Source organism: Pagrus major, chromosome 22, assembly GCF_040436345.1.
Source record: "Pagrus major chromosome 22, Pma_NU_1.0".
Taxonomy (NCBI): Eukaryota; Metazoa; Chordata; class Actinopteri; order Spariformes; family Sparidae; genus Pagrus; species Pagrus major.
This window is the reverse complement of record NC_133236.1, coordinates 11,038,666-11,059,304: the sequence shown is the minus strand read 5'-3', so window position 1 is coordinate 11,059,304 and position 20,639 is coordinate 11,038,666. Positions and strand designations below refer to the sequence as shown.

The window sequence follows — 20,639 nt, the reverse complement described above, 5'->3', positions numbered from 1 at the left end:
TAAAAGCTAATCAACATCCCTCAAAGTCCCTCGGTTTTTGTAGAAAACACATAAACATGCCAAAGCAAACAGTAGTCCATTATCCATTTCATGGGAACTTCAACAAACTGTTGAGTATCAGCTTCAGTTGAGACTGAAATGTGGCTTCACTCATGATACTACAAAGACTCTTCTACAAACACAAGACAGAGAAGAAACAAGAAAAATAAGATAGATTTCCTTTGAACTGATAGAAAACAGAATGAATTTATACATTAAAAAGTAGGTATGTCAAGCATCTGAAACATGTATATAAGGATATAAGATTTTGCTATGCTACAGTGACCTGTATGTGCTTCACCAGATTATTCCAACTCAGTTATAAAGTTAACATGCGTCAACCCAGAGCAGCCCTGCAGCTGTTTTAAGAAACCACATTTAGAAAAGAATTCTCCACACTTGCGACCGCAGCCGCTGATGCCTTTTCCAGATGCCTGTCGATGGCCGCTCCGGCCGAGACGAGCGCCCCAAACATCTGTGAAACTCAGCTCCTCTCTGTGGGTTTGTCACCTCCTCTCCTCCTTCTCTCTGCGTTTCTATCTTCGCTCCGTCTCCTCGTCTCCGGCACGTTTCTCGCCCGCTGCTTTGCATCAGTGTCGGGAGCGCAACGGAAACTTAATAAGTCTCGGTGGATTGCAGATGGTCGGTGCAGTGAGACAAAACAAAGATGTTCCACTTTCACTCTGTTGCCGTTTAATTGCTTGTTCAACAGCGTGGAAGTTAATGGGTCTGTTCGTTACACTGGCTCCCACGCCCACTCTCATACTGGATATAATCGAATCGAATCAAATCAAATTGAATAGAATAAAATGGAGTAGATGTGCTGTCAAGTAAAAGTAACATGCTGTCCTTATGAAAGTAAGTAAATAAAGTACATAACAGCTGTAAGCAGGGATTGTTGGCTGATTTCACAGCAGCTTTTCTAAAACATGGTGATGCGTGTTACGTTGTTTTGTGGCTTTTTTTGTTTTCTTTTTGCAAAAATACAGTTTTTTGTGTAAAGATAGAACATTTGACAAGACGCTTAGCTCAAGATTACTTGAACAAACAGAGGGATGCATAGAAAATAAAATCAAGTGAAGGAAACTGAACAGATGAAGGAAGTTAAGAGAGAAAGATTTGTTTGAAAATACAGCATAAAGATGGTCGTGGGCAGATCCGATGATACGTGGACCTACAGTCAGGAAAGTAATTTGATGTGTTTCAATTTGGAGAAAAATCTCCAAAATCTTATTTATCTCATTTGCAGTAGCAGATTGGTCTGACACTATCGAAACCTGTGTAAATGTGTAAAAACGACAAGTTGTAGTCATGTAGGGGGGCAATAGGCCTGAAGTCACTGTGATAGGCTAGCTGTTTGCCTCTGCCTGCAGTCATTGTGCTAAGCTAGCTGCCTCCTGGCTTTAGCTTCGTATTTCATGGGCAAATATGCATGGTATCAAATTATCAGCACAAAGTGAAAAAGCATATTTTCCCGTATGTAAGTATTCCTTTAAATGTGGGATTGCCAGTATATTGATACCATTTAGTCAATTTCCTCCTTTTGAGTTTGCGTTTCTGTCCAGGATCAACTTGGCAGGCTTAGACGTAAAACGAGGAAAAGGAGAGGAAACAAAACACACAAAATAACAATAGGCAGCCAGGCTGTAGGTCCAGCTACCTAATAACAGACAGGAAGAGAAACTGATTGCATTACAGTGTTTTACAAAGCCATTATTGTAATACACTGTAAACTGAGCCTTTATGGAAGCAAATACAGAAACAAGAGAAACAAGAAGATACATACAGGTAAAACCTGGAGACTAGAATACTGTATGTCGTACAAATAGATAAAATATAGAAATAAAATGTCAGGATCCCGACAGTAACAGTATGATGTATACATTTGTTGCATCAGTATGAGTAAAATTATAACATTGTGAATAAAAAATAAGAAGGGAAATCTATCAGCTGTGTGTTTCATGATGTTCAGTCAACAGGACAGATCAACAGATGCTGCAAAGCCCCTGTAGCACTTACAGTACATACAGCTCTGCCATCCATCCATAAGACACACAAACAGCTGAAAAGGTGCAGTATCGTTCTGTACTATACAAGAATATTTTCTTTTTTTTGCTGTTCTTGTCTTCGTCTTGTGGCTCATCATTGCTCCTGGGTTTTATCTATTTCCAAGACAACAAAAATACACACCACCTCTTCTTAACCTCGGGCCAGATGCATAAAACTCTGTAGATTTACATCTGAATCTGTGTTCGCACGAATAAAGAAATATGAACTCCATTTCTACAGCCTCAATTTCTGATAAATGGATGTCGAAATGACCTTAAACATCCTTCTGTATATTGATACTTATGCCTGCTTTCATCTGCAAGGTTCTCCAACAGTATCAGATTTCTGCATCACCAGATATGATACTTAGTTTTATCTGAATATTGACTAAAATTAATATTCAGCACCAAGTCTAGTTGTGAAAGCAGAGATCTTCAAGCTGCTGCTCCTGCACACTGAAAAAATGCAGTTAAAGTGAATTAAGCAGCTTACAGGGACGATCCCTATTCATCCTGTGTTACATGACCAAGACACAGTAAATGATTTTCACCTGAAATTATCCACTACAAGTGAAATGTCACGCTCCGGCCTTGAAGAGGGAGGATAACACTGAACTACTTTGTTATTACACTAATATGAGCTGAACAGGAAATGTCTTTATATCGTAATTCATTCAAACCATAAACACAGCCATTCATTAAGGCTTAACAACATATGATTAAGTGTGTCAGACCAACAATAGCTGGTTTGTCTGATGAACAAAAGAAACTAATGTGTCACCGTTAACAGGACAGGATATTTGTCACTTGTCACTTTGACAAAACAGGAGGATAAAACAATAAGTCACAGTCTTGTGCACGCACAACATGTGCAGCTCCCACTCAACACAGTACGAGGATGTTGCAGATTGCAGAACAAACGCAGTGTTGGGCTGTATGTTGTTGCACGTTGGTGTGGTTCATTTATTGATTTGTTTTCATGTAGAAGGAGCAGCATCAGGAACGCTGAGTCAGAGGAGGGACAGACGATACAGTGTACAGTAGTAGATCAATGATTTTCCACTGACATATTTTGTTTTGCTAGTTTTTGATTTAATTTTACTGTTTAGTTCACATGCAAGTTTATATATTTTATGTAAACAGTAGTATATTGTGCTTAAAACATGCCTGTTAATACATTTATTTTTAATTATAATTTAAGCCAATGTTCATAAAATGAATAAAATGTGCTTTCCGTGTCTTTAACAGCTATTTTTGGTGGTCGTTGTGCAGAACTACAGCACAAGTCATGCGCGTCATTCCTCAGATCTACACTGTCTTTGGTGAAAGAGCTACAGGGACACCTCGCAGGTGCTGCATGTAAGAATTTTAGAGTGTGAAGAAATAAGAATCTTGATTGTGCTGATCTGTTCTGCTTCATTTTAATCCTGTTAGTCATATGAACTATTCTCTGTGAGTAATCCATGCCATATCCACTGCCCTCCACTCAGTCTTCACACACCTCAGAAACACAATAACAGTTACATCAGGATCAACCGTTTCTTTTTCTATGATGTAGCTAAAAAAGACTCAAACTCAATTTTGTTTTGCAGCACTGGCGTTAAAAGATGAATAAATGTAACCTTGTTATTTAGCTCGCACGTGATCAATCAGATTTTGTTTTTGTAAAGTCAGGATTTGAGCTGGAGCTGATCCTGCCATTCTTAAAGCTTTGTATTGATCCCTGAGATGAATATGAATGACCCCGATCAGCAAATACGCGACACACAAGACGTCGTCAATTAGATAGACAGGTTTTCTGTGTCGGTGTGATGAACGTGATGAATAAAACATCACATTGTTGCTCATGCTGACGGTATACATGATGTCTCCCTAAGCAGACTTGGCTTAAGTCCAGAGTATTTGTGGCACATGACCCCGTCAGCTTGTATAGAAATGAGCAGTTTGCACACGAGAGGGGGAGATGTATTGGAGTGATTCAATACAACTGTACACTCTATGGCTGTGTTATTTCTGTTATAAGAGCGTACGGTCATTTGTTCACACCTTTAAACTGGTACAATATTCTCTCCACCTCTGCACGTATCCTGTATGGCCACATTTCACACTGCGGCAGATGTTTCCTGTTTCACTGTGTGGGTGAAATACATGTTTCTCTTGGAATATGAGCAACAGATGGTGAGAGCAGAACAGGAAAAAAGAAAGGTGGGTTGATAGATAACAGACTGAGTCACGCCGTCACGCAGAGAGAGGGGTGCATTTTTGAGCTGCCTGTCTGATCACATGTCTTTGATACTTAAGACATATAAAGGGATCCCACAGAGCGGAGACTTTGAGTGTTTTTGAGAGGTTTTTCTGAGGGAGTGGAGTGATGAGAACTTAATAATATCTATGGTGACTCACTGACTTATTATAATGCTAAGAGCTTATCTTTTTTACCTTGTTCAGCTTTTAACCTGGAATGTACAATTTTATTCATTCAGATATTACATTTTATTCAGTGTGGGTAATATATTTTGTGTTTAGTATATTTATATAATTAACTACTTTTCACTATTCTGTCAGTGTTGTAGTCACCTATTTATCAATAACATTCGTTAGCCGGATGCAACATGATTGTGTTTTAATGTGAACTACTGGGTAAGCTTTGGTCTTATTGACAAACTGTATGGCTGGTTAAAGAACCACTGTAGCTAGTGAGCTAGCTGCTAGACTACACACACACACACACACACGTCCAAGCTTACTAGCTTGCTAAGTGTCAGCTAGTTTGGTTGCTAATGAGACATATAGTATATACTATACAGACTAGAACTGGTTTTGCGACTTGAATACTTGAAGGCGGTCAACTTGGGTATGACACAATTCCCAGCTCCAACTTTTGACTTCTGACCTCCAGTTAAATAGAACGCACAGTTATTGAACTACTGTAGCTGGCGAGCTAGCTGCTAGCTAGCCGTAAATATGCTTACACTAACTCTCCAAGCTTGCTAGTTTCAGTTAGTTTGGTCACTATTACTAATGAGACTTATAGTTTATACTTAACGCATTGATTAATCACATCTGTTAGCTGAATTAAGGTACTTTCATTCTACTTTTTTTCCTGTGTATAGTCTGAATGTTACCCGGCCAGGAAACAGTTAGCTTAGCTTAGCAAGACTGCTTCCAGTCTCTACGCTAAGCTAATTGGCTTCTGGCTATAGCTTCATTTTTACTGTGTAGGTATGAGAGAAGTAATTATGCTTCACAATATTGCATTTCACTTTGTTTCAAATGGGGTTGGCTTGATATGAAAGCTAGTAGCAAAGAAAAAATCATATTGAAAACTGTTTCCAGATCGACCAGAGTTACCATTTTTTACGCAATGAGCAAAACACATTAAATTCATCTCACCTCCACTGTATTGGAGTGAAGGGAGACAAAACTATTTGCATGTCTTCAACCAAACGTAAGACAAGACAATGCTTTTTCTCCTTCTCTCTATATTACCCCCTACTGTAGTTTACTTTATCCCCCTGCCTAATTTAGTATGCCACACGTGTCTTAGCAAGGAAAAGCTGATTTTTCATTCCATCCAGAACCTCCTTTCTCCCCATGCACTAACTTTCTCAGCACTTATGACGTTAAAAGTTTTACTCACTTATCTTACTAAGAAGCGTGGTCCACTGATGATAATCTGAGCTACTTAAATCTTCCTTGCTCGAAGATATTTTCACTTCCCTGAGAAATCAGTGGGATAAAGATTAGGAGGGTCTGATACACTCTGACACTGGGAGAATCGTCTGTGCTTTTGTGTTTAAGATTAAAAGTGAGTGAATGAATGGAGACAGAGAGCAGGTGCTGACCTCGAGCCGCAGGTCAAACATACAGTAGATCATCACATAACATCACATAAGGTCACATTCTTCCTTCATCTCCTCTGCCCCCTTTATCCCCTTTTTTTGTACATTTTCTATCTTTTCATCAGCTTTTCGTTCTATATCTTTGCTATATCTTTGCTTCGTCTCCATCGTGATCCATCCATTTTTATTATCTGGCACACCCGCTGTACTGTACGTTCATGTTGATTACTATTCACCACCACCATCTCAGGCCTCCGTCTCTCTTTCTGTATGTCCCTCTCTTGAAACAAATAGTATTTTGAAGCCTGGCTCCAGCTGAGTATAGATTTGATGATTAAAAAGGTGGCCATCCACCAATGACGACAATAAATTCCACGCCCTTTAGACGCACACACAGATGATGATAAATCATGGTGAGTGGCCTGAGGCTGAGCAGCACTCCTGCTCATGAACATGTGATAAAATACAAAGTCAAGAGGTCACTTCTCGCTCCTCTCAGCTCGTTGACGTAATTAACATTTCAGTGGAGAATCTCTTTGTAGAAACACAGGGAAGATTAAAGCAACAGACAGTTAGCATTTGACACACATGCTAAGATAGTTAATGTCTATACTAGCGGCTCTGTGCTTTAGGCTACATGTTAATGTTTGCTAACATGCTCACAATTGCAATGGCAACACGCTGATGTTTCAAAGGTATGTTCACTGTGTTGGCTTGCTAACACTTGCTAATTACTGTGGCCAAATTAAAAGTTTGAGGTTAAAAAAAATCAACAAAAGTGATTACATTCCATCCTTTGGCAAACATGAATGTGTGTACCACATTTCATGACAATCTATCCAGTAGTTGTTGAGATATTTCACTCAAAACTACAAAAGTCAACCCCATGGTGGCACAAGAGGAAAAGTCAGAGGCTGATAAAAGTCATTCAGATTCTTCCTCTGAGCACCACGATATGTCTGTACAAAATTTACCGGCAATCCAGCCAAAGGTTGTTGAGATATTTCAGCCTGGACCAAAGCTATTGGAGCGGTGCGTCAATGCGGCTGCCATATTGGCGCAGGGAAGCCAGGCCTCCCCCCAAAAAAAACAACTTATCAGCTTTAAAATGTTATTCCCTGTTGCTTGATTCTAGCATTTCTTTTGTTAGAACATCCAAAAGCAACATCAAATTCTATCATTTTCTCCCATTAGAAAGGGTCAGAAACCCAGAGCAAGACGGCAGCACCTCTTGCTGTCAGCCCAGATAGAAAAATATGTCTTCCCTTTATTACAGGATTAGTTCTGGGGTTATTGAGAGTGTTTGACTCAAGTTAAGTCCTTGAGAACAAATCATTTCCCTGTACATGTTTTCACCTCACCGCTTCCTCTTTTTGATGAATTCAGACCGCAGTCAGCTTCCTTTTTCCAAATCGTTTCATTCTGTGCAGGTTTGTACTAAACTAAGGCTCATGAACGTATTGTCTTTGTGATTAAGTCCTGAGTGTGCCGAGCTGCCTCTTCAGATGTCCGTTATCACGTTTGTTTGCCTTAGTAGTTCCCAGTGTTTTGTCTTTACACTTTGTTTGCATCGGTCTGACTTTTTTGCTTTTCACAAACTTAGAGATTTAGTAATCTGCTTCAAACTGTTACTGTAAGTAAGATAAGGAGTGAATCACATTGACTTCCTGAATGTTATCATCATTTATTTTAAAAACTGACAGATGAGAGGGGATTGTTGTGGTCGGAGTAAGAGACAAAATACTTGATAAGTACGTAGGCGGACGAGGACATCAAACCCGCCTGTGATTCTCATCTCTGACTGTGTGAAATGCAAAGAAGCAAATGATGAAAGACGATGACCTCAGTGGCTGTTTATCAGAACATGACAGAGGAAATGAAGCTTCCAGTTACCAGTAATGACCAGTAAATAAAAAATGTCTAAATTAAGACACTGGCAGCAGGGAAACTGGCGCGGTTCTTTGTCAGTACAGATTTGTAACAATCAGTGTGGCTTCTGGCTGTGACCTCTGAGTGTGTGACTGACAGTGATAATATCACAGTCACAGATACAGGAAGTGGTAGGGTTATCTGGTGAAGTTGGTTTCCTGTTGTGGTTTCTCACTTCTGCTGTTGATTTCGGTTCAGTGAAGACAAAGACTTACACATCTTCTCACCAGTGCTGAAAGTTTCTTTGGTGTAAGTGAGAGAACAAATACAACAATGGAATAATATTTAATTATAAGTAGAGGTCCTTTGTTCAAAAAAGAGCAGAGGTATTAGCAGCAAAATGTACTTAATGGATTAAAAGTATAAGTGCTTTTTAAATAAAAGACTTGACTCAGCATTTACCTGTATTGATTTGAGACTTGACTCAGGACTTGCCTGTCTTGACTCGAGACTTCACGTGGGACTTGTAAATCTTGACTTGAGACTTGCCTGTCTTAACTCTGGATTTGACTCAGAACTTGCCTGTCTTCATTTGGGACTTGACTCTGGACTTTTGTTTGAAGGTGCCTATTTAGGATTATTTCAGTTTGTTTGTTGTTGTTTACATGTTTCCATAATCCTCTGTGTACAGTTAGATGAGCTGACTGATTAAAGCCTTTTATTCATTACTCACACATGATGTCAGCACAGCACTCACACCCACAAATTCAGAAACAGTGACTAATGTGTTTATAAGAAGCGAGGGCTCCTGTTGTACACCCTGTCTGGGAGAGGAGGTGGGAGGCCGACATGACTAACCACGCTGCTGTATCACTGCTATTTCTGTAGCTGTGATCACCCCCACTGTATTCCTGACATTTCACATGTATCTGCCTGATATTTGGTGACCTTTCAGAGTCACTGACAGTCGTGTGTTAATAAAGAGATGGTGTTTACATAGATGGAGCACTCCGCAGCTCATTTATACAGACACATCATTACCCCGAGCGACACATAGTCAACACAAACACACACACAGAAAGGAAACCAGTATTTGCTGATTTATGTTTTTGTGTGTCCACAGGAAGGACGCACGTTATCAGTCACGTAGGACTGCAGACAATGGCTCATCCATCCCGCACATATAGATAGGATGTGTGTGTTCAGGCTTGTGTGTGTGTGTGTTTGAACTGAGGTAAGTAAGAAATACTGCCTTAAAAAGTAATTAAAAATCACAGTAATTTAGTTTCAGATTTGCCTGTTTTTCTTTTTTTGGGGGGGCGAGAACAGACTTTCCTGTATTTTCCAAATTTTGTCCTGCAGAAGATCTTGTTTGAATTCAAATATCATCATATACAGTAAGTTGGTTTGTATTAGACAATGGTTAAAGTTATCCCATTGACAGATTTGTTTTGCTTGTTTTTAAGAAAGAAATACAGATTTTAGGATAGATTTAATGACCGGTTATGGTGCTGCTTTTTGAAATGTGTTGGTGTAAGAGGGAAATAGAACAACAGACTTTTGTACACACTGTGTGTGTGTGTGTGTGTGTGTGTGTGTGTGTGTGTGTGTGTGTGTGTGTGTGTGTGTGTGTGTGTGTGTGTGTGTGGACTTGGCAGTGCTGCGTGGCATTCAGCACCTGCTGGCTAGAACTGATTTAAGAGACAATGTGACAACAGAAAACACAAATAATCCTCCTCTCTCTCTCTCACTGTGTGAGAAACAAATATTTTATATATAAAGTTACACTTTCTGTCATAAATGATTGATTAAACGTTGATTCTAGTGAGTTTATAGTTGTGCGAGGCAAGGCAGGTTTATTTATATAATTACATAGCACCAATTTAGACATAAGACAATTGAACGTGCTTTACAAAGCCATAGAAATTTCATTAAAAACAAGACATTTAGAGAACATTGAAATTGCATTTAAAAGAAACAAAACCAAAATTAAAGATTAAAGAGAAACAACATTTATAAGACAGATGAGAAACAAAAACCAGCCAATAAATAGTAATATATTAAAGAAATGGATGTCTGATTAATTGAAACATACTGAGCAAAATGGTTTCAGAAATACATGCATGATGCCATGATTATAGGCTATGAATAGGAAAATTATTACTTATATTGTTTTTAGAATGATAATCCTCAAGCTAACAACCACCATGGACATGTATAACTTAGATTAGTATGATATAAATTTTAAAAATGTTTTTACTTTTAATGGCTTTATTAACTGGGCAGCTTGAGAGATGACAGGGTTGCATACTCTACCAACTGAGCTACTGGGGCACCTGAGATTAGTATGATATTTATCATATAGTATGAAGTTATAAAAAAAATGATGCCTATCTAAAGAAGAGAATAAACTGTAATTGCACTATTTCAGACCATATAGACCAAAACAAGTTAATATGCCCTGACCTTTCTAACAAATCTGTCTGACAACATATTAAAATACAAGAATATCATCATTAGATAAATGAAAAACAAACAAATAATAACTGGTAGATTCCCGAACTTCCTTTTCTTTTTCTTTATTTTGTTGTAGTCTTTCTAATATTATTTAAGTGAATGTAAAAAACATTCCTTGAGATTTTAGAAGTATTTCTAGTAAGTTTTGTATAAGCTTATAGCTCCTACCTCTCTTGGATAAGCTTTTGTTCACTTTAAATTCATCTGATTAAAAGTTGGTAAAAGTGTCTTTGTGAACATGCGACATCTTTTACAATAATTGTATTGTATGTTATCAAAAAAAAGTGAAAAAATAAATACACAACTTGTAGATTTTTTTCAGAATTTTCTCAGAATAAAATCCTTGGTTTACTTGACTTTAATAGTCAAGTAAAGTCAATTGTATCCACATGTTAGTGAAAAAAACAGGTTGGAAGTTTAAATTAGAGTAACTGGAGTCATAATTAACACATATTGACGTAATGCTGCTTACTGGGCTACTTGATGACTATTTTTATCCCTGCTGAGAAAAGCAGCGTCATGAATCACATTTATTGGCCCTCAAACGGTTAACAGGTTTGCGCGTGCACACGCATCCATCCAGAGTGCATCGGGAGCGCGCAGAGGCGCACCGGGAACGCGAAGCAGAAACAGATCAGGCAGACAGCAGGTCGGTCGGTGAGCAGAGAGACAGACCGCACCGAGTACTGGCGATAAAACAGCAGACCTGAACCTTCGCCTTCTTCTCCTGTGGACTAACCTTACGGGAAGTTTTATTCAACAGCACGGACGGACCGAGAGGGTCACAAAGGCTGTCCACAATGTCGGGGAGCAGGGAGGAGGAGAGGAGGAAACTGGCCGACATCATCAACCACTGGAACGCCAACCGGCTCGACCTGTTCGAGATCAGCCGGCCCACAGAGGTAGGAGACCACCCCGGAGTAGCAGGAGAGGCCGCGGTCCCGCCGGGCCTCTCCTGGGTGAATGGGAGACCGTAAAGCTACCACCGGCTGACACTTGGCTAAGAAACGTTGAAAGCCAAGCTGTTGTGGGCAGCGTGGTTTACTTGGTTTACTCGGTGGCAAGTCCCCGTACGTGCATGGAGAGAATGAATGCCAAACTCCATTGAAAAATCTTGCGATTTTACTTTGTCGTAATATACACAACACAATGCCTTTAAATCAAATACATCTTAGAGCTTTTATGCTTCTCAACAAGCTAATTAAATACGTGTCCACATATCTACACCATGTTTGGGTTAAATAATTTATTCCAGAGGCATTTCACACAAACGTAACGTTAGCTAGCTGCTAGCTACCGCCCACAACTGTATATTTGGGAAGTAGCTAGATTTATAGAAGGAATAATTATCAAAGTTGACAGTTTACAAAACCAACTTGTGCTTTGTGTATAATAAGTATGCCGAATTTCAAGTGAAAATCAATGATTTATGAATATCTTGAGGTGAAATGTGTACGTGTGCGATAAGAGAGGCAGCACTGAATTGCCAGATTTTGAATGGAGTTTGGCGTGTTGTCTCCAATACAAGAGGGAACGGCACGTATCGGGGTTAGCTAGCTAGTTAGCAAGCACATTACCTGTAGAGCAAACATGAACCCTGACATTGTGTTACACAGAAGCAGCTTGCAAGTCCCATAAGCAGCATCCCTGTTTAATACATACTATTGGTTTTTGAATGAGGAACCAAAGTTGTAATAAATCCAGCTATGCCAGTGTTAGCGGTGTGTATTGGTCGTGAAGCGGACTTGCAGCAGTGCCTGGCTGCAATGGCTGACAAACCCAGTAACACGGTGAGGTTGTTTGATACGCAGGGCAAATAGATAAAAGCTTAAAGTATTAGCAACAAGCTGGGTGTAAATGCTAACACCAGGTAGGGCGCTCAAAGCTCGGATGCTACCAGCCAACACAACACAGTCAGTGTCCCTGTCAGTGCCATACACACACTATGTCATGTCGTCCTGCATTGTCCTCACAGGAGCTAGCTTGATGCTTGCTGCCTGTTTGACCAGCAATAATTTGACCCTGCAACATATTGAGGAGCTGTGCTGTAATTAAATCTACCGTCTGGACCCAGGTTGTGGTTGTTTACTAACAACGTGACAGGATAAGGAACTCCTCCCTGCAGGCTTCATGAAGCTAGCTAGCTACTAGAGAACTGCAAGGGCTGGGTGATGAATCTAGTCCTTAAGGAGTTAGTCAATATCCATCTAACCTTAACCCTTAACTGGTGCATCTCATGCTTAAGTAGTTTTGATTTATTGCTGTGTGTCTGATTGCGTCAGCTGCAGTGTTTTTAGGCGGGTAGCCCACCCCCCACCTCTCCTTGGATAAGGGTGTAGGGGGGCCACAGGGTCCCCTCTCCTCGTCTTGAGCCGATTAATTTATCAGGATTGAAGCTGGCCAGCCGTTGGCCAGGGTTGTGTACTGCTCACACAACCTCTCCATTCAGAGAGGAATGATTAACCCAGTCCAGAAGTTCTCAAGCCCGTAATTCTGTCACTGTACAAGGAGCAGTGCTGCTGGAGACTGCTCAGAGTTTAGTCCAGTTGAACATGATTAAATGTAAGCAGATGCATGGCCATCCTTGCCACGCCACACCACACCCTCCCCATATGTCAGCTGGTAGAGCCCCCAAGCTGCACAAGTGTCCTTCACACTGTCTGGACTGCGCCAGTGTAGCATGTGCATGAAATATGCTGCATTTGTAATTAAACTACAGTACGATCTGTGATTCACACTGATTTTAGATTTGATTTGCCACAAACAACCAGCATGTTTGATAATTTATTTGATATGTTTAATTTTGTAATTTCTGACCAAACTGCTACTGAGACCAGTGAGATCATTCGTGTGATTAGATTAGCCGTGGATGACTGATTAGTCTGGAGCAAAGGTTCTCAAACTTTTTAATCTTGCAACCCAAACTGAATAAGTCCTGCTGTGGGACTTACAGAGGGGCTCATTATAACATAACAGGTACTTGTGTCACGTGGGGACTCGCTGTAGGCAGAGATGTGGGGGTTTATTTTTTTTGTAGAATTCAATAAACAGTAGGCTTGAAAGATGTGGCACAATAGATGTAGTGGAATTCGGATGCAATCACACCAACAGTTTGTTTTATTTGGATTAAAAGGTTGTGGGAAAGTTTACTTTGCTTCACTTTTGTATTAGGTTGTCTCTGTTCATACTGCTCCAGAAAGAGGGCAGAAAAGATTATTAGAGATTGGATCATTTAGGTGAGGTTGGTTTAATAGTTGTCTTTGTGTGTTTTAACAGTTGTGATCACACACAATCAGCATTTAATTCCTGCATCCAGGTCAGACAATTGCTTTTCAGAATATGGTGGCATAGCTACATGTCACCTAAAAATAATAGTCTCAGTCCCGTTTGAGGAGAAGCACTGAGCTTTTTTAGGATTGTGAGCACAGTCTGCAGCATCCGCAGGAATCTTCCCCAAAACACAAGGTTTCATGTATATAAGACTTTGAATTTTGACAGCTGTTATCCAGCAGTTCCTTGTGCATAACAGAAAAGTTGTTGTCAAGATTCTCCTGAATATAACTTTAAATATAGAACACAGTAGATCCAAAGTGACATTTCAGGAACCGGTGGGCAGAATTCAAAATCGAGTTTCCGAGGGAAATCTTGTTTTTGATACCCAACTGTGAGTATATGTGTGATATGTGAGTGGGGAACATATCTGAACATTAGCAGTACATACTGACACACATTGTCCAGGACAAGTAGATCTTGTATACAGTGCAAGATAAATGATGGAGAATAGATGATTCGTATCACCTTACATTCACTCACTGTGCACTATCTAGAGATACAATTAGGCATAAGGAAGTGACTGAGATAGTGTTGTGATAAGCAGGTAGGACTGTTTCATACAGTAATTACATGTAACATTGTCCTTAATCAGACAGGTCTGACGTATATTATGTGAACACTTTCCCTGGCAGAAGCCGTTTGAAGTGTAGTTAAATAATGAGGTCACTTCCTGTAGAAGTGTGACTTTTCTTGGATTAGTGAAGTGAAGCCGGCATAGAAATGCCCTTCACCCGAAGGGCATTTCTAATTGCCAGCAGGGCAAAATCGACTGGTTTCAAAAAGAAGTCCAATTGTATGTAAGCTTATGAGAAAATGACGCTACTTCTTACTTGATTTATTACATCAGTAAACAGTTTCCTATTGAGTTTATGGTCTCAATCATTCCTTTCAAGTTGTCTTCAATAAAGCGTGATTTTGTAAGTTATAGTCCGATTTAGACTAAAATAGATGATAAAGCAGGGTATGATTTAGGGCTACTTTGTGATCCAATCAGGATATCCTCCCCAGCTCCATCCTCTTTTCCAAATATGGTCACTTCTGGCTTAAATGAACCAAGATGGTGTCGTCGTAATGCTGAACTCGAGTCTACAAAACGTGAGTCTGCAAACCAAAGGGTGGCATGACGGTGAGAGTATGCCTGGCGCTAATTGAAGTTATCTTTATTCCACTTTTCTTCTTAGCACCTCAATAGCTGCTTCTGTTTTAAAATGGGATCAGCAGAGTTTTTGTCCATCCAGTTCTCGATTGATCCTGCCGTGCACAAGGTCTTCACCACCACGAAATCAATCCCACTGAACACCGACCCTGCAAAATCTCTGCAGGCTGCCAAATATTATCATATGAGGTTATACATGACGTTGTTAACTTTACTTACATTTACAATGTGGTTTGCGTGTCAGTTTGTAGATAGAGAAACCAGTAGCAAAGTGTCTGCAGGAGCTTTAAACGATGAACGATGTTTTGGATCTAAATATAAGAGAAAAAGAATGAATACTTTAAATAGACTTTAAAGCTTTTAAGTTGCATTAATAATATGTCCTGTTATATAGTTTCACTTCCAGTTGTCCACAGTTAGACTCCCACGCTTGGAAGACAGAACCAGGTTGACTCAGCCTGACAGATATTTTCTTTTTATCGACTCTGCTCAGCTGAACAGACCCAAACATCTTGTCTTTAAATGTACTCTGTCCTGATACTTCCTCAACCTTGTGTTGCTTATTTATAGATTCACAACTTTTGATTGTCAGGCATGTTCTTGGTTCTGTTTTTCTCACTTCAGTTCTGTTTTTTCTGGTTGTTGAAATGCTAGCAGCTTTAACCCAGGTCTTAAAATGTCTTGAATTTGTGTCACTGTAACCTGCAGGTCACATAGTAAAGAAAATTAGTGTATGGCGTGACAAAATGACACGAGTCACATGTGAGAGGGAAATGTGCAACTGCAGTGCACATTGCTGCACAACAAACTGAATAGGAGGAAGATCTCCCACACCTTTTGCCTTAGTTGAATGGACTAAACCTACAATGAAAAGGCTGAATATAAGGGGAATTCAGGACAGGATGTAGTTTATAGGTGGAGAACTCTTCGGTTAGAAATACAACCAGCATGTCTCAATACATTCCTCAGCTCCATTATGTCTTGCATGGCTGTATAGGATGACAGTGTGTTGATGTATTGTGACATTTTCAGTTGGGCATCTTTACTGTGGCCCTGGGAGGTGGAAAGACTGAGAGACAGGGTTGGTTTGTAACCCAGTAGAGTAGCAGTACTGGATTGTTTCCTTCACTCCATATGAGGGGGGCAAACCCAGTAGGATGGCAGACAATGAAAGCAGTTATTTTTCTTTTTTCATGGGTTTTGCAGGTCCTCAAAGCCTTAGAAAGTCTTAAGAATAATCAAAATTTTAGGCCTTAAAATGTGTGTTTTGAATGGTCTCGAAGTCAATGTTACTTTTATAAAATTGGATTAACTTAAGCCTCTCTTCTAAATGTGTTTTTGGAAAAAAATTGTATTGATCACTCTGTAGCAAAACTGCAAAACCAAACCAACATATTGCAAACTGTGCAGCCCGGCCAGAAATGATCGGAGCACAACCAGTTAGTGGGTTGTGATGCTAACATGGCGTTGAATGTGAAAAAATGTGTAAAGTAAATCTCAGATTTTGGTTTTCATTCATATCCTTCATACTTTTGCCAGTATGGGCATGAAAAAGGCATTCAGTTTCACTCAATCTGGTCTTATAAAGGTCTTTTGAAAATCTTATTGTTTTATATTTTTTATTAATTTATTGAAACCTGAAGAAACCCAGTGTGCATTTCAGGTTCCCCCTCTCACTGTAGTCATAATATACTCAACCACAAACACAGCAATTATTTATTTTCTGACAGGCTGAATTTGGTGTGAAAGGTACTTACTACCAGGAAGCTCATATCCACCTTCTTACCAACTTCCTACGGGACCTGAATCCAACATGCAAGCAGACTGACTGTGACATCAGCGGCCACTCCCTCTGTTTCCCTGCCGCACGGGAAGCAGGAAAAAGGAAGTGTGTGTTGTGTGGAGATAGTGTGTTTCCTGTGGTCTAGGTGGAATGATTGGGTTGTTTTCAGGGTGATGTTTGGTCAGATTTTTATTTCACCAGATTCATGTTTCCTGGAAAAACCCTTTTCAATGGTATTGTTGTTGGTATACTAAGATTTGTTTTGGTGCAGCAACTCTTGTCTTGATTCTAGATATTTTTTTACATTATTAATTATATTTTGTTCATGTTTTTATTGACATTACCCATAAAGTTTTATCTTGAAACTTAAATAGGGTAAGGCCCTCAAAGCCCTCATATTCATTCCCACTTTTTCTCAGATATTTGTTCTGTTTTCATCTTCTGCATAATTAATATCACGGTCTCTTCGTTGGGTTGTTAGCTTTTTAAATTATGAATATACATGCTTTTTGTCACTTGCCTGGTTAATGAAAACTGTAACACCAGTTGACAGTGTGCAGGAGCTAATTTCTTATATTTCTTTTTGGGACTAGGAGTGGGTGATATGGATGAAATCCTGTATGACAATATATAATTTTATAGAGCATTATATTGTTACAAACTTCCAGAAAAATCTCTTGACAAACTCTGTGGATAAAATAACCAGACAGCCTGTTAGTTTTTGTCTGATGTACAAATTTAAATACCTGGCAATTTGAGGTACTCCATCTCATTGATGTAAAATCAATACAAAAATCTAATATTGATATAATGCCAACCTGCACATTGATTTGCAGCATTCCCCTCAACTGCAAGGAGATGGATGCCTCAGTTTAAACAGCATTGCTGAATATTTGACAGTAGACAAGTTTATATTGCCATGCTGCAATATCTGACTATTTTCATTATCAGTTAATCTACCAGTCACGTCCCCTGCTTTGATCATTTCCTAGGCTGGCTGGAAGCTGGAACTTCAGATGTTTGGAAGTTTTGCTTTAAAAATGACTTAATTTTCTATCTACTAACTGGTTAATTGACTGTTGTTTGTTTCAGCTATAAATTGCCTGTATTTAGTCTAGAGCTGCAACCATTTGAATATTAGATCGAAAGAAAATTAATTACCAAGTTCTTTGATAATCGATTAATTGTGTCTGTCATTTTTCAAACAAAAATGTCAAACATTTGCTGGTTCTAGCTCATTGAATGTCAGGATTTTCTGCTTTTCTTTGTTATTTGTGGTAGTAAATAAAGAGTCAACTGAAGACTCAAGAGAAATTGTGAGAAGCAACCCTTATATTATCACATGGTAGATATTGGCATGTTGCTCACCCCTATTTACTTCTCACCTGTTCTTCTACACGCCTGTCTATAAACAAAGATTACCTTTTTATTGAACATGCTAAGAAATGACAAAAAAACACATCGTGCAGTTAAGTGCTATTCAGATGAAGGGAATTATGTGTTTTTTGCTCTTTGTGAAATGGCATTGGACCTTCATGAAAGGTCAAAATGCTCAATGACGAGATGTTATGTACCTCTAAGAAGTAACGCTGTCACTGCTGAGGGGAAAGACTGTTGACTGTCTGGGGTGTGACTTTGACTAAAAGGTCAGTGTCGGCCTGGTGTGTGTACCTGTTTTCAGTAGCAGCTGGCGATAGTAGCAGCGTGTTTGGCAGCAGCACAGTAGAGGCCTGGTTAACAGATTTGCTGGCCTCAGCCACAACTTACAATACCGTGAGGTCACACACACACACACACACACAAACACACACACAAACACACACACACAGTAGCTGACCGGCCGCTTGGTGCATTTATCTCTGTTTGCATTGTCCCTCTGTGTTCATCGGACATGCCCTCCCTCCCTTTCTGTCTCTCTCTCATCATGTCATGTGGCCACTAGCTGGCTGCGTCACCATGGTAACACTGTAGCTGTGATGAGCACAGACTACAAGAGCTCTGCAAAAGAGGCCTCTCACTAACACACACACATACCCGGTAGTTGACAGGCTTGTAAAAGAAGACTGTGTGTGTATGATTATAGTGTGCTGGATTTATTGTGATGCAGCTCTGGACCTGAAGTGAACTGGATCCAGTGATTTGCTCAGTTTGCTGCTCTTGAGTCGGCCGAGTGTGGCTAAACTATGACTATAACATTTGCTACCTCCTTGTGTGATGTTTCGGACTCAGGCCCTTCTTCAGACGTGGTCCTCCCAAGCTACATGCAAAGTACATTCGGCCCCATTCCAGTCCTGAGGGTGGTGGTAATGGACTGGACGTTCTTTGTTTATTCGCAAAAATGTGCACATGACGCACTACAAATCAAAGTTAAGCTGGTTTTGCCTATCAGCAGCATCTTGGCGATAGTGTAGCTGGCCACACTTGGCTCCCTGGTCTACCAGCCAGACAAAAGTTTTATCATCTTACTCACGTTTCTCCCTCAACAAGGTAGATTAGGGCTACACAACATATCATTTCAGCATCGACATTACAGTCTGCACATGGACAATAGTCACGCAGGAAGTGCAATGTCAAGTAAGACAGACAGGCGTTTACAGCAAGGGGCTAGGCCCAAAACAAGGCTTACCCAGTCCGTTGCAGGGAACATTTGGGGCATTGTCATGACCCAAGTGACACCCACTGTACAGTATGGCAAATAAACTTCACAGCCGATGTGTTATGACCCACTAAAATGAGTCATGATTCGAACCGAGATAAATAAATGCCCTGTTTTTGACTGGCTTTTGAGTTCAGTGTCACTATTGCTTTTATTTTTTATTTTTTTATTTTAGAAGTTTATTGAGCAGGGACAAATACATTGTACATTGTTTCATATAAAATATAAAATGGATGCCATGCATACAGGTTTCTAGTCAAGACTAATTTGCAACCCCTGTCCCTGGTTAGGCCTTTACTAAAAGTTAAACACAAATAAGAATACATAACACATCAAATACAGGAGACACAAGGACAACGATTAATGTGTGTGTGCGCATGCGCGCGCATGTGCGGGTCAATGTTCAGAGTTTGCTGCCTTATCAATGGACAGACCCAATGATTATGGCTATTACCAGAGGCTTATTGATGTAGTTCCCCTTGGAAGGAGTAAAAATGATGTATGTCAGTTGTTGAGATCATTCCTTTTCCCCCCTGTAACATCTTGCTAGAATGCATCTCAGACCACGTGCTGATTTACAAATGGGGTCTAACATGAACCCCCTGAAAATGTGGCTTTGTGGAGACCACATACACCCTGATTAGTCTGCTCATGCTGCCCTGTTTTATCTTTTACATGTTTCCTTGTTTGCTTTTAGAGTAGAATTTCTGGACAGAGTGATTAATCAAAGGTTGCATGAATAACTCACTGTGTGAAAATGGGTGAAGGCTGAGTCGGATGTTAATGGAAAGGAGCTTGAAGTGTTATCTGGAGAAATGTAAACACACACACTAGCAGGTGTACAGCCCATATTTCTCTTGCATTTCTATTATTCTCTTATACACTTATGTGTTAAGCCCTCCAGTCCCTTTGATTAACTGCCTACGTTTTACTGAAGTACTTTGCTTCTTTAATCAGAAATCAGCTCAGGGCTCTTGAGAGGACAGGTCAGAAGTTTATTTTGTTCATTTTAGTTGTTAATTTTTAATTTAAGCTGCCACTGCAGATGTAGTCACTCTGGATTCAACCTTGCAGACACATGGATGCTCTAGTCCTAGTTTGACTGCACACTCTGTAGTCCTGAGATAATTTGAGCTCTGCATGTGTCTGAGATGTCACATTTCATGGCCAACCTGTGTGTGTGTGTATGTGTGTGCATGTGAGTAATTTCTCCACAGCGGTTCATTACAAAGCAGGGTGAAAGATCACAACCACACGTCTTATAGCCTGTCCAGCAGAGTTATGACCCATCTCTATCACACACACATGAACAGGTACACACATAAATACATAGGCTGGTGGACTGACATGATTGGGTGAGTAACCTTGCAGCTCATTTCCATCAGCTAACCACTGC

The 20,639-nt window shown here is 39.9% G+C and overlaps 1 protein-coding gene across 4 annotated transcripts in view; it reads left to right on the top strand.

Moving 5' to 3' along the window:
- Nucleotides 1–10,974: 10,974 nt before the first annotated feature.
- afdna (afadin, adherens junction formation factor a) overlaps nucleotides 10,975–20,639 on the top strand; it is a 113,618-nt gene continuing 103,953 nt past the window's right edge. For all 4 annotated transcript variants that reach the window (XM_073492722.1, XM_073492721.1, XM_073492720.1 and 1 more), the window contains exon 1: nucleotides 10,975–11,217. In XM_073492722.1, the coding sequence (XP_073348823.1) occupies nucleotides 11,116–11,217 (102 nt within the window). In that variant the 5' untranslated portion in view covers nucleotides 10,975–11,115. The remainder of the gene's footprint in view (nucleotides 11,218–20,639) is intronic.